Genomic DNA, 15,122 nt, shown 5'->3' with positions numbered 1-15,122 from the left:
CGCTAACTAGACCCTGTCTAGCATTAAGCCAGTCGGTACTAAGCCTGTTTTAAGAATACTAAGTCTAACCTGTGAACACGATGCTAATAGCAGTAGGTATAGTTTAAGTTGTGTGAAAATTCGGTCATTTTAAATTCATGTCCTCCCATAAACCTTCCAGATTAGGAAGCAGGTTAATTCTGAAATTTCTTTTAACAGACCTGCTGAAAACTTGTATGATCCAGTGTGTAGGAACCAGTGGCTCCAGAAACCAGTGACTCATGTTTAATTTAGGACCACTACACTGGCCACAGAGCTCAGCTGACAGAACAGCTGCAGTAACAACTAACTCCAGATCTGAATGCAACCTGGAAATTTCTATCACTGTGCTGAAAATATCAGAAGAAAAGCAAGTTGGGACAGGAGGTTAAAACCCCCACAAATAAATTTAGACTATGATTTGAGGTAACTGAGATTTTCATAGGTGCTTAAATCAGAAAATAGTAACCCACTTAGCATAGGTGAGAAAGCTGAAGATCCTTCAGATATATCTTCAAGTTGGAAAATGCAAGAGACTATTTTTAGTTACAAGGAATACCCTTGTGAAAGGAAAAAAAAAAAAAAAAAAAAAAAAGAAGTGAAGACATTCAGGAGCAGATCTGCAATGGGAACAATTTCATCCCCAGAAGTGGTTTGCATCTGAACAACATTCAATTTTTATAATGGTAAAACCATGTGTCTGCACTAAGAGCTCTGTAGGCTTGAATTTGATACTCACCCTTGGAACTTTGCTAGAGCCCTGTCCCCTAATGCATTTCTTGGAGGAGACAGGCCCAGGTGTCAAATAAAGGGTCTTGGGAAAGTTATTCGAGTTTTTTGGTTGGTCGGTTGGTTTTTTTAAGTTACAGAAGTTATTAATGGTTTAAGACTTCTCTCCCTCCTGCCTTCTCAGTCAAGCTGACCCATTTGTTTGCAGGGCCAAACAACAAGGCAGACCAGTAAACTTAGCTAGGTTAAAAATAGACCAAAAATAAGGAAGTTATTTTTAAATTCAGACCTCTTCATTCATCTCATTTACCATGTGCTCCCAGGCAGTAATGGCAGTGCAAGTGAGGAGGCAAAAGGGGTAAAAAAAAACTCCCCTAGAAGATACCTCTTCTCTGTAACAGCACTGTTCAAGTGAACTAGACACAAACTCCTCCTGGCTCCCAGAATCATAAAAAAGTCACCTGATATAATGAAGTCTGGCGCCCAGACCAAAACCCAGGACCTTTCCTGCAGCCTGAGCTCAATTTTGGGTTATATCCCTCTTTCTTGCAGGCACCATTCTCAGCTGGACTGCTGCACAGCACAGTCACCGAGACCACACCAGTTCAGAAACTCTCCCTGGATGTGGGAGATGTTTGATGCCTCTGACTCAGAGAGGTCTGGCACGCATACCTGCTAACAGCCAGTGGGCTTCTACTATATGCATCTTAGCAAAAGCTGGGTAACGATAATAATATTCTTGAATAAAACGGGCCTTGAAGATGTGCTGTGTTGAGTTCAGTGCTCCTAGTACAACTTTACTAGCAAATGCATGTGTTTACACGTTTGAACACACAAGGCATTAAGAATGCTCCCACGGCTCACATTCAGCTGCACTTCAAGCAACCAAGTACTTGTCTTGCATTTGACTTCAGTTTTATTCTTCCAAGATGCCACAAAGTATCTACATTTTGATTCATCTTCATTATTAGTTTGCAATAGGGATTTATACAAATGATTCCAGGGCATGCACAGCTTGTAAGACGACCAGCAGATAAACATACTGAAGAGAACCACTTGAGGCACAATCTCCCACTGCATTAACACCTCTCACTTCATTATATTGAAGGTTGCTGAAAGGTCTTAAAGAATTAGTTGGAATGTTTTCTTAATCCACTGACCAATAAAGCTGAAGTGTTTTTAGCCCAAGTTTAAAAGTCTGAGGACAGATGCTTCTGTTCCACAAGCATTTTTCCAGCAGCGATGCCAACCCAGGCTGGTTCCCAGCTCCTCATTCTGCCCTTCGCCAGAGCCAGCCCAGCTCTTGGAGAACCCACCAGTTTCACTACGGATCTCCAGGAAAGCAGAGGGAACACAACAAAGTCACGGCTGAACGGGGCTGCTTATGAGCAGGCAACGGCCAGAGGTGAAACAAGATCCATTTTTGTGCAACTTACTCATTATTTTCCCCTTCATCTGTGCTGTTATCAAAATCAAGAGAGGTTTTCCCCAGCAGGGCTCCACCGGTAAGCAAAGGCGCTGCACAGTTTTCCATCATTCAGAGGAAAAACCCACGAATCCCCTCCAGTAAGGACCCAATTCCCTCCCACTCCAACCTCCCCTACTTTGGACGACACGCTTCGGGGCACAGGTTGTCAGCCAAAGCAGGAGCCCGATGAACAAAACAGGTTAAAAAACAAGACAAATCTGCCAAGAACATGAAAATATCTTAAAAATCAATATGGAACTGAGGCAATACATTTGAAGAAACAAACAATTATTATCAAATCCTGTGGTTAAACTTCTAGAACAAACTACTTAAAATATTAGTAAGTGTCAATTTCTGGTAGATTTTGGTTTGATTTTACTGTTGTTTATTTTTAACCCCTCAAGTGTAAGGACACAGGGATTGGACTAGATGATCTTTTGAGGTCCCTTCCAACCCCTAACATTCTGTGATTCTGTGACACTGTAAGAAGGAAAACAAACAAACCAACCAACAAAAATAACAACGAACCTCAACACTTACACTTACTGTTACTACCTTTGCAGCACAATGGAAATATTACAAAGCATTATACTAGTTTTTAAGGAGATTCTCTTTTGGTGCAGGGTTGAAGTCCAAGAAGTATCCAAAACAGTCAGACTGAAACAGAGGATGTAAAAAACACACAGGAAGAATGAGAACAGAGAAAGGAAAGCAGAATAAAATTGTGAAACACCACTACTGTAATCACTACTAGCAAGGAGGGTTTTGCATGTGGCTTTTGACCCACTGCTTAATTCATATTTTACAGAAACATTTGAGTTATCTTTGTGTTCAGACTTCTAATAGCAGGTCCTATTATCCAGAAATTAGGTTCAGCCCTTGATATTATTAAGCAACTAACAACCAGGTGAAAAATTCTTTAGAAGAGGTCAGTTACTTGCAACTCCCAATGAAGAAGGAAATCTAACTAAACTTAGCTTGATTTAATGAATACTAAAAAGCGGGTTCATGCACCATCTCCTTGAGTAGATTTCCTTTTTTTAAAAGTACATCTCACATTGTCTTAGAACTGTAAACACATGCAACAGCATCCGAATGTCTAGTCAGCTCTAACATCTGTAACAGAAGCAAACCACCCATTTATCTGAACTGAATAGTTAAGACATGCTGTGAAGGCAAACTTGTGTCTAAAAATTGTTATCCAATTATGGTTACCAGAAATATTCTGGTTGTACGTAACTGAGACATATTTCATGACTACTGAACAGCAACAGCAAAGAGCTGACTGTAGCAGAGGAGCTCCTGGCTTAAAAGCAGGAGGGCAAATGCAAATTCTTCCCTGCTTCCAAATGAAGTGATCTCTGTTCTTGAAAAGAAAAACCAAAGATGATGTAGAACCCACCATACCCTAGTACTGGGATTGCCAACTCCGCCTTGACTGCCTAAAACAAAATTATTTTTAGATGAGGGGGAAGGGAAGTGAAGGAAAAAAAAAAAAAAAAATCACTCCCCCAGCACTTTTTAATCTCTTCATTCTTATCCAGTAATCAGAGACTATCAAGACAAGAAAATGCAATAGGTTACTGTCCAAAAACTATATAGTCCTGGGGCAGCCTAGTAGGACCGGATCAGTAATGGTCCCTACCTAAGCTGACGGATAAAATAGTGATGCATTAAAATACAGATCCCAGGCCGAGGGTGGCCAACTTTTCTGATCTTAAGACTTGCAAACTCGAATGTTCGTGTCACTACATGCCACAACCCCCTGGCGGCTGCCACCACCACATCCAGCACAGCAGGAGAACTGCAGAACATGTGTAAGTTTAAAACACCTGCCCCAAAGTCTTCATCCTCACCCCAGAGACAAGGGCCAAATGGCAGAGGTGGACAGAGGTGAGGTGACAGGCCTGTCCCTGCACCGCGTCCCCAGCCACTGCGGGGTCCAGGGGACCGCGGGGACACGGCTACTGCACACCTCGGGCTCAGGGTGCAGACACACCACCGCTCCGCCCAGACTTCAAACTGCAGCCACCATTTATCCAGCACTTCCATGGCTCAGAAGCAAGTTTTACACCAAAAATTTCCTACCTAGTCACAGAATAACATGTTGATCTTATACTGGGAAGTCTGTTTCTTTTCTGAAAAATTTAATTTCCCTCCTCTTAAATAATGTTAATATGTATCAATGCATTTATTAACTTCTTTACTACAGATGTAAAGTCTGTGCACTTTTAATTCACAAATTAGCCATTTTATGAAACAATTTTACAGCACTAGACGCTGTCTATTTAACAGGAAGAATATTAACCCGCTAAGATGCATTTGGAATTTAAAACCTTCCACAAGTTTAATTGGCGTTTGCACCCTCATACTTTTATCAGAATCTCCATCGGAGTTTTGCCGAATAATATCAGTGATGTTAGAAAATAACTCACCAAAACATATGGGAAGGAAAATCTCTGTTTTGGAAAGACACAACCATTCCTCTTTATAAATATAGCTCAACAGAAATTCACCCAATTGTTGTACTAGTACAACATCACATTTAGAGCTGTAAAACAAAATTTTCCTTAGATCTTCACAAAAAAGTACATGCACAGCTGGAGATGTCATATTTTTTAAGAATATCGTCACAGATGCTCCTTGTGAGATCACCAGATTATCAAGCTTAGACCTACAGTGAACACCAATAATACTCCTACACATCCTTTCCTATTTATACTAGGAAAAGCGAAATTAGGAAAAATGACCTTAAGAATTTTCACAGATTTCTGCATTTAAAGCCAGTTCTACTGAAGTGCATTCAATCCCCTAATATCCAAAAGAAAAAGCTCCAAGTTCTGTTTTCCATCACTTTTATGTTTCATACCAAAGAGGTGTGACTGTATTTAAAAAAAAAAAAACCCTCATGACATCTTGTAGGCTGCAAAACAGTGCAGTACTGTGAGAAAAAAAAAAAAAAGTCTATTTTGAACTTTCTTCTTACAGGACATTCCAGCTCACCATGCACATTGTCTTCCTCTGGCCTGCAATATGCTTTGGAGTGGAAGTCAAGGTGCTGGTCTTGATGCAGAACATCCTAAGATGTTCAGGATGCCTGGAAGACTGTCCTCCTCATTCCAGGACAGAGGCAAGAATCAGCTGAGGTACTGGAGTTTTCTCTTCCCCAATTTAAATGGGATGCTCCTGGCATATCTTGTGAGTGGCATCACTCTGGAGTTTGCCTTACAGCCACACTCAGGGATAACTCCAGGCTTGCAGACACTGAACATCCTGTTCTCCTAAAATGTTTGATGCTACAAAGCATGATGGTTTTGTTTAAATCTTCACTACTAAATGAGTCAGGAATGACTTATTTTGGTTATGTTCAAAGCAGCTGCCAAACAGCAATTAAAAACACTGAGATATGCTGTACTGATTACAACACAGAATTTTAGTTTTATCAAGATTTACCATTAGGTTTAATCTCCATATTTTTAAGAAATTTTGCTTAACAAATATGCACATGCTTTGACACTAAACAATCAAGCTGTGTTATTCCAGATGCATATTAAGTCTAATATAAAACAGTCTCCAAATGTGTTCTTATATTTTGAAGAGAATCCCAAAGATTCTTTGGCACTACGGTAAAACACTATCATTGTCTTTCTCAAACTGCTAACATTGAGTACAGTTTCCGTATTTTCAAAATCCGTCCACTAATTTCCAGGCACGTAAATATTTTAGTTGATAAAAATCTCTGCCTTCTAAGGAAACTAGGCACATACAAGTCAGAATAAAACATTACTTCCAAGCTGACCATTCTTCATTTTGCTGGCAAGTCATTCAAACTCCACTCAATGTTTCTAAACTTACAGAGCTTGTTTTACTACAATCAGTAAGCCAAGCTGAAAAAAAATGGCTTAGTGGAAATGTTAAAATATGTTCTGTCTAAGCCTGCAACAATGCTCACAGATACATTATGCTACAGCCAATGCAACCGATCAGGTGCAATTTCACTCTTTTTGCTAGTTTATCACATTAAAACACTAAAGCCATCCGAGCAAATTAAGTGACCAATAAAAAAAAAAATGTTTCAGAAAACAACACAGCATATTTAATGCTTGACAAACAAGATATCCAGTCTCCAGTTCCCATTCTACTTGCCAAGACCCTTTATAATAACTGTTAATCCTATTGCTGGTAACGTCAAACTAGCACATAGAAGATTATATACATATTAATATAAATAAATATTTGAAAGGAAAGAGCACATTTGCTGTTGATTACTAATGCCTTGTAATGTAAGCCACCTGATATCTTCCTCCTTCACAATCAATGTTTTACAGCCACAAGATACAAAGTTAAATTAAAGCAACTTATTTGCAACGCCTCAAAGCACAAACTAAAGCAAAAGTGCCCTATTTTAAATTCATTATCATTTAAGAAAAATTGGATGCTTCACAAGCTCTAAACCAGTTCATTTTCACCCTTACCCCAAATATCAAATGATGTCATGCAAGATGTACTGGCTAAACTGGTTTAACTGCTACAGGCTGGATGCACTGTTTAGATTTTCTTGTGATAAATTATTCTGCAGCAATGAAACCAATTCAGTTAGTCTCAAACAACTATTTCCATCTGCTTTGTTAAAGCTTGGACTTATATTATTTTTACATGCACAACTTCCTACTTTACTTAGCGTAGCGACCTCGTAATGACCAGGAGCAGATTTTGCTTCTCTTCTGAATTCAGTCAATAGCACGGAACAACTGGAGCGGAGTAAGGAAGTCTGATGTGCATAGTTCATCCCGAACAACGTGCTAGCTATGCTTCCCTCTGCGTTGTACACACATTTTCCACTATTTCCACTTCTCCCTCCCAGAAAGTTTACTAAACCTGATGACCTACTGAGCACTCAGTTCATGAAGAATGCACAGAAGAAACTCTCGACAGAGTAGCACTCCCTGAAAGTCACCAATGCCACTTTCTCCCTTGGCCTGAAGCGGCTACCTGAGAACAACGCAATGCACATCTTTTCCCAAGGTACATGCTGTTTCCAGAGGTACTAAACATTACCGGTACAGGGAATAAAAAGCCAGGCCTGGTTCTTTGCTCTAGGTATAACCTCAGAATTAACTTAATTTTGCTTGTTGTCTGCTGCATCAGCGTTTTTATCTCCCCTCAGTTGAGCATCATCTATTTCACAGAAAAATGTCAGGGCTGGAGAGGGGAAGGGGCAGGAAGAACATAAAAACAAGCAGATACCCACGGTCATATGATAAATTTAGTCTGCATATTCTCCTCTCAGACACATAGCCTCACTTTATCACCACTTGTCTAGAATATAGAAGACAGTGAAGGAGCTCAGGGAAAAAGGAGGATTCAGGCCTTCAGGAGAAAGGCATGAAAGCAGGCAAAAAAAGAAAACTAACAGGATGTTATGTATCCAAATGATATTAAATTGCCAGGAACAGAGAATACTAATGAGGACAAAATATGAGAGGGAAGTAACCAGTCAGGAGGCAGGCAAAAAAAAAAAAAGCTACATACTTGAGACCAGTATCACACAGTGGGCCAGAAATCTAGTAAATGCTGTCAGCAGTGAGCAAAACAGGAACAAACAGCGAGCAACACAAACTTTCAATTGCATGGAAACCGCAGGAAGGGGCAATTTTAAGCTTTTCACATATACACACACACAGTCACTTTTTTTCTTGTTCTTTGCATATTTCACCTGGAACTCAAATCTCAACTTTAAATTGTCCCAACTAAGGATAAACTTAAAAGCGCCGCGAGTCGACGGACTGTGACCCTGTCTTGAGAAGCCTGTGCTGGCCACTGCAGAAAAGAACTTCCATAACACAAAACACACCTACATATGTAACTATGGGCAGAGGCTGAACCTACAAAAAAGCAAATTCAAACCATAAACAAGGAAAACTTACAGTTATTAAGCTGCAAATGAGACTTTCAATGAAATAACTTTATGAAATATGTAACTGTAGATTTGTATTACGCCAAGTTCTTTGAAGCTCAGACACATTTGTGAAAAGACATTACAGAGGAAGCATATATAAAGTATTGGGACTTGGATTCGACTACACTTTATAGAGCAACCCATTATCAACTAAACAGCCATAATTCTTTGCATGATAAAGCAACTTACACACCCTACTTGCAGTACAGAAAAACTATATTTTTTTCCACTAAACTTATTTATCATACAAATAAACTCTTCAGAATTTCTACAAGATAATTTACTAATCACCACCTCAAACTGTTAATTTATCTAAAACTCAGGCATCAACGACTCACATGCACACTCCCGCTCCTGGGGCCCAAAGGCAGTCACGGCAGGCAGAATGACATGCAGTTATGCAGCAGTGGACGACGAGTGCACACGAAATTCGTGACAAGTGACAGGATTTGGCCAGCAACCCACCAGCAGCCGTGCCACCTCCAGCAGCTCTTCTTGTTCCTTCCTGCCCCGATGCCAAACCTTCACCACATTCATAAAGCACTAAATAGGGCTGCAGGCTGAACCAAATTAAAAACCTAAACTACGTTTATAAATCCGCACTTTTTGTTTACTATTTGAAGCACTCTATAGTCACAGAGAGGTGCACTACTAGCCCAACACGAGATGCACAGGAGTGGCAGCAAATGCTGCGCTTGTCCAACTGCACTCCCCAAGGGGACAAGGCAACACAGCCTCTTCTGACAGTTCTCATCAATTTAAAGTTGCTCTCTCCACGTATCACTACCGCCAAGCCTTGGTAAGGCTAAAGCTGATTACAGACGTATCATCCGCAGGTAAGAGAAGGCTAAATACACCAAGAGGTGATCTGTAACACCACAGCATTCCAGCTCAGTACTGCAGGTAGGTGAGCCTGCACTACATGTGCTCCCCGTGGCAAGGCTGCTTTCCTTCAGGATGCAGAGATTAAGACATTTTTCTTTCTAATGGGAATGCCTTGCCTCCTCCTGAAGCCTGATAGCCCTGCCTAAGTACTATTTTCATTTATACAGTGTCCATAAGGTCATCAAGGAACAGTAATTAGTCATAAGAGAACGGGGCAAAAAAAAAAACCAGACATGAGAGCAGACACTCAAAATACCATATCTGATTCAATCCTAAAGGGTTTAACTCCACACTTTTATTACTACTTCTGAAATGGTTATTTCACTCATCAAAAATTGCTCCTCTAGTATAGCTGTACATAGAATAAGTGAACCTGCACATAATTCAAAAATCAAGATGTGCAATTTTCCACTCTGCATTCTTCACATACCTCCTAAATCTGTGATCACTCCCTGAAGAATGGTATCCAACACTGTTCTCTGCATGTTAAAATTAAACTAACTACATGCTATTAAACATTTTCCTTACTACTTGAAATCGTCTCAAGAAAGCACACCCATACATTAAAACAATTAACATTGTTTTGCACACTAAATAAATATATGCCCATGATGTCAACTTTTTTTAAAAGTTAGCAATAACCTGATATCTGCGATCTTGTAAACGTAACACATTTCTCAAGAAAAAGTAAGTACTCCAAAAAAAATCTCCAAAGGCTAAACTTTGTTTTGCTTTCACATAGACAGTTCTGTAAGCTCTCGCAAATTAGCAAGTTTGTAATATCACTCAGAATCAGCTGTGTGCAGCCTAATAGATCGCCAATAGATTTCTGAGATAATGCTGTATTCTCAGTGTTGCTATGTTGATATATGCAGAAGCCCTTTCCTCACATCTCCAGTGGAGGTGGCCATCAGCGCAAGATTTGTGCAACTAAAGGGACTTCTGTGTGTATTTCGGACTGCTGTACCCTCACTGACAGAGGGGATGCAATCCAGAGAAGTTCAGGACACCTTAAACCGCATAAAAATATTAAGCATTTCACAGCATGCCCAGCATGGTAGAGCATTAAGCCTATAAAAATCAAAATAAAAACATTAAATATAGTCAATACTCTAAAGGACTGAAAAGGATACTGGGAAAAACTAGATTGTTAATCAATCAATCTGCTGGACGATATAACCCACAAGATGTTAATATTTGTATCCATAAAAACAATTATCAGGTATATTTTAAATCACCTTTTTTTACGTGTTTGCCACACAGTATATAAACACCAGTTTGTAGATTTTTCTAAAACAAAAACAAACGCAACTGCTCTGACAGTAAATAAGTTTTAGCTATTGTTTTATGAAATAGAGACTTATGTTTAAGAAAGTGAGGCTTTATGTAATGACCTTCTAATCTTGAAATGTAATCTCACAGTCACTGTGACAAACTTGCACTAAAACACTTTTGCTCCTCCTCATTTCAATGGCTATTATTTAGCAGAAAGGTACATTTGCTACATCGACTGCGATGTTTCCAAGCAAAATATCTTGCGTTAGTAAATATTTATGTCACGATTGATTAAAACGGTGGTAAGAGAATTGGCATCTTCACAGCCACGCATTCTAAACGATATTTAGGTAGCTGGTGTTTTTGACCTCCAAGTCAAATACCATCGCTACGAGCAGCATACTGTGGCTGCCCTTCCTTCGGGAACAAAATCCTGTCCATACGTTTGCCCTAAATCATTTTACATCGTTGAATTCACAAGGAAGGTGACGTTCAAAGTGGTCGGGTGGGGAGGATGTGCAAAAATAACACCACAATGAAAAAAAAAAAAAAAAGAAAACGCTAAAGGCACTACAGGAGAATTCACCGGACGGGAGCAGGGAACAAGCCTGAAAACGTAGTGCCTTTATGAAAGCAACGCAACTGCATGACGGTGCAGGATCCAGGCCGAGGGCTGAGCGGGCGCTACACATGGCCAGCGCTGCCCGCCGACCCGCGCTAGGCCCGCCCGGCAGCGGGTTCTGTAAATAACCCTCAGAGGAGGGTTAATTAAAAATGGCGAGCAGCGTGGCTGCCTGCATACAATGAGCGGCCGGGCCGCGCCGCCCCGCACGGCCCCGGGCAGGGCAGGGCTGGACCCACCGCCCAGCCCGCCGGCGGGAGCGGGGATGCCGAGGGGGGCCGGGCCGGGCTAGGCCCCGCCGCTCCGGGGCCAGGCAGCCCTCGGGACAACGGCGGCCGCTTCCCCCCAAAACACCGAACCGTCGCCCCAAATCACAACTACTTTCAGACGGCGCGCCGGCCTCCCCGCGCCCCTGCCGCCCCTCCTTGGTCACCTCCCCGCGGCCACCCCCGGCGGAGGCTCCCGCTCCCCGCCAGGCCGAAGGTCCGCGCTCCCGGCCGCACGCCTCGCCGCGGGGGAGCGGGTCCCCTTTTGTAGCAGCGCTTCCCCCGCACCCTCCCCCTCCCGCGACGCAAATTCCTGCGGAGCCCCCCGGGCCGCCGCCTCCCCCGGCCCCGCACCGCAACTTTCCCCGGCGGCCCCCCGCTCCCGCCGAGGCACCGCTGGGCAACGCACTCCGAGCCCCGGAGGGGCGACCCCGGCAGCCGCGGAGGAGAGGGGAGGGCCGGGCGCGTGTTTACCGCGGAGGGAGGCCGGGATCTCCCCGACGGGGACGCGGCGCCCAGGCAGCCCCGGAGCCGGCAGCACGGCAGGGGACGAGGGGGAGAAACTCTCCTCGGAGTTGAGGGCGCGGGGCCCTGCTCGGGCCCGCCTTTACCTTCCATCTCCATGTCCTCGGGCTCGCTCAGCTGCTGCTCCCCGGGCTTCTGGTGCTGCTGCTGCTGCTGATGGTGGTTCATCTCGGGCTGCGGCTGGGGCTCGGGCTCGGCGGCGGCGGCCTGGGCCTTTCCCGCTGGGGGCTGCAGGCCTGTGTCGGGAGGGGAAGGGGCGGAGGAGCGGCGGGGCCTGGGCAGCGGCCGGGACTGGGCACCCGCCTCGGGGGGCTGCGGCTGGGCTCCGGCGGGCAGAGAGCGGGCAGCCGGAGGAGGCAGCGAGACGCGCACGTATTTGCTCGCTATTCGCCCAATCTCGGCGGCGGCACCCGGTCGGGGGAAAGGGGGTGGGGAGGAGGGACCGGCCGGGGGTGGCGGCTTCCCCGGGGGCCGGAGGGGAGGGGACCGGGAGGAGGGGAAGGGGGGGACGGGAGACCAGGAGTCAGGGCCCGGCGGCGGCGCCCGGCGCTTCCCCCTCCCCCGGCGAGGTGTCCCCGGCGCTGCGAAGTCGGGGAGGCGCCGCGGGGCCCCTCCTCTGCCCTCCCGCCCCCCCCAGCGCCCCGGCACAGCCGCTGGCCGACGCCCGGCTCGCTGCTCCCGGCCCGCGGGCCGCCCCCGTTGCCTGTGCCCCGGCGCGCTGCTGCCGCTCCGCCGCCGCCAGCGCTCTCTGTCTCAAAATGGCGGCTGCGGTAAACGCCGTGAAATGTCACATCCGCATGAGGGGCAGCCCAGCGAGCCGGGGAGGGGGAGGCAGCGCCGCGGCCGCCCCGGGAACAGCAGCCGCCGCCGCCACAGGAGGCCGGCGGGGCGGGGCCAGAGGGGCCGGGCCCGGGCGCCGGCGCCGCCGCGGCCTCGGCGCCGCCGCGGCCTCTCCGCCGCGCAGGCCGCCGCCACCTGCGCGCAGCTCGGGCACCGCTGCCGAGGCTGCCCGCGCGGCCGCCGCTGCGGCCGAGACCCGCGCCTCACGCTGCTCCGGCGGCTCCCGCTCCTCCCGGCCGCTCCGGCTCCACCTGACGCAGGCCCGGGGCCGTGCCCCGCGGGAGCGACCCCTGCGCTGCCTGGCCCCGCCGCGCGCCCCCGAGAGGCTCGGGGGTAGCGGGGCCTGGCGAGGGGCTGCGGGCCGGGCCCGGCACCCCGGGCCCCGCGGAGGCTCGAGGCAGCCGCTGGGCTCAGTCTGGGCCTTGGGGGCTTCCATGCTCACGGCGGGCACGGTTTCGCCCTTGCGCCCACACCCGCGCGTGTGTGGCGGGCGCGGGGCTCATGGTGGGCTCGGGGCCTGGCCCTCACCCGTGCCCTGCTCCGGCCTTGGGGCCGGGGCACGGCCGGGGTGGGCACGCTGTCCCGGGTGGGCCCTGCCTGACAGGGCACCGCGTTGCCCCACGTCCCTGCGCTGCCGGGCTTGTAGGGCAAGGACAGGCGGGCAAAGAACGTGTTTGCGTGACCTGTGGAAAGAGGAGAGAGAAATCTGCAAACAAGCCTCTTCCTTGCCGGGATGCCACTATTTTTGTGAATGTTGTATGGAGGAGGTAGTCCCTCCTGGGGAAGAGACCTATCTGTTTTCCTCTGATGGAAGGACAAGGCAGGAGTGTGGGTGAACAAATTAACACCTGGCTGGTCCGATTTGGGGTTAAAGGAACAAAGGAAGCAATTTCACTTAGGGATGAAGTAGCTGGAAGACTGTGGGGAGGTGCATTGAACAGTCCAGTATTTACTTCACTGTGCTTGGCGACCCAGGCAGCAGGATAGTGTCGGAAGGAGGGGGCTCAGTACTGTAAAGCTGGGCCTCCTGAAGGGACTGAAAATGGACCTGAGCAGACAGTGCTGCTCTGACTGCAAGTGGAGAAGTGATCTGAAAGTTTGTTTATTTTTCAAGTTTATAAAATGAGCAAATCAAAGCCAATCTGGGGGGGCAAGTCCAGCCTGTCTGGGCTCCAGCTGGCCCCTTCTCAGCAACATGACAGTATACAGGGGTGGAAAATAATCTCAAAGTATGAAGCCCTACCTGAAGTAGTAAAACTACAGGGTTAGAAGGAGGAAAAATAAGGGAAGTCAAGGATATTAGTGGGAAGATCAGGTATTAAAAACAGTTAATTTGATAGTTTGCCTTCCAAAAAGTGCATTCTGAGTTTCCCTATTGTTCCTCTTAATTCTCAAAAGCTGTTTTAAAGATAAATTATTTACAAACATGGGAGATTTGTTGCTATTGACCCAGGCAAAAACATGACAGATCTGCTAAACTTGGGTTTACAGTATCTTGGCAAAAGAGGGGGATTAGGACAGAGGTTTGAACAGAGATTGATGTACATATCTCTAGTTTCTTAATGTCCTGAACTTTTAAATTCCCCACCGCCAGTCTTTCCCTATAATTACTTCCCAGAACAATTGTTCTTTCCTAATGACATCCATTCCAACCTCCTAAATCATACACGGGTTTATACTCATCCCCCTGTCCGCCCTCCACAAATGATCCCAGTACAGGACAAACCAGTGTGTCACAACAAGAAGGTGGCTACAGGTTATTACCTCATTCTTCAGCCACAGTCACTGGGTCTGTGGGCAAGGAACAACTGAGGAAAACCATTTCACTGCTGCGAAGAGCGAGTCCCTAAAGTTAATCATTAGCTGATGTTATCGTAAGCATTAAAAGTATTATATACAAAAACTTCTCTGAGCTTTGGTTCTTTTTAAAGTAGCTAATTTTCCAAAATTGTTGTTTTCTTCTACTGTCTTAGAGGAGCAGAAGTCATGCAAAATGCATCTGTGCAAATCTTTTGATGTGGAAGGAGCGGTGTGGAAGAGAGAGGCAGGAATTTTCCTGTCGGTAACTGGACGCAGGAACAATGTATCACGGGTTTGTGAAGACAGCACATCACCATGAAGCACTCCCCTTTCTGTATATTCCTAATTTAGGTGAACTTTATCTTTTTAGAGTCCAGCTACAACACGGGACTGAAGTGCCTCACAATGTTTTGGAAAAACATGTGAAAATGTGTCATTTATCGTGTGAAAATACTTGTGAATAAAAAAAAATATTGAAAATTGATTCAGGTGCTTATATTTAAGAGAGAATTAATTTCAAGTATGTATATATAATAACCTCAAATGCATTTCTGAAATAATTAGACAGTAGGCATTTTATACCATCAGACAGTGATTGTAGCGCTGTGATTTGATTGTTTCTAGATGGGAAATAGAAATATGAATTGCCAAACAAACAGTCCAGATCTCAACCTATGCTAATGTTGTATCCCAACTACCTGAAGAATACCTCTGCTGAATATTTCTGGCACATTG

The 15,122-nt window shown here is 45.6% G+C and overlaps 1 protein-coding gene across 1 annotated transcript in view; it reads right to left on the bottom strand.

The window, feature by feature from the left end:
* The window catches only part of USP7 (ubiquitin specific peptidase 7), a 69,449-nt gene extending 56,937 nt beyond the window's left edge, over nucleotides 1-12,512 (bottom strand). Inside the window, exon 1 of the mRNA XM_065644486.1 lies at nucleotides 11,834-12,512. Within this exon, the coding sequence (XP_065500558.1) occupies nucleotides 11,834-11,915 (82 nt within the window). The 5' untranslated portion in view covers nucleotides 11,916-12,512. The remainder of the gene's footprint in view (nucleotides 1-11,833) is intronic.
* Between the last annotated feature and the right edge of the window lie 2,610 nt (nucleotides 12,513-15,122).

Source organism: Caloenas nicobarica, chromosome 14 (genome assembly GCF_036013445.1).
Source record: "Caloenas nicobarica isolate bCalNic1 chromosome 14, bCalNic1.hap1, whole genome shotgun sequence".
Lineage (NCBI taxonomy): Eukaryota > Metazoa > Chordata > Aves > Columbiformes > Columbidae > Caloenas > Caloenas nicobarica.
The sequence above is the reverse complement of the archived record's forward strand: the minus strand, read 5'-3'. Positions and strand labels throughout refer to the sequence as shown.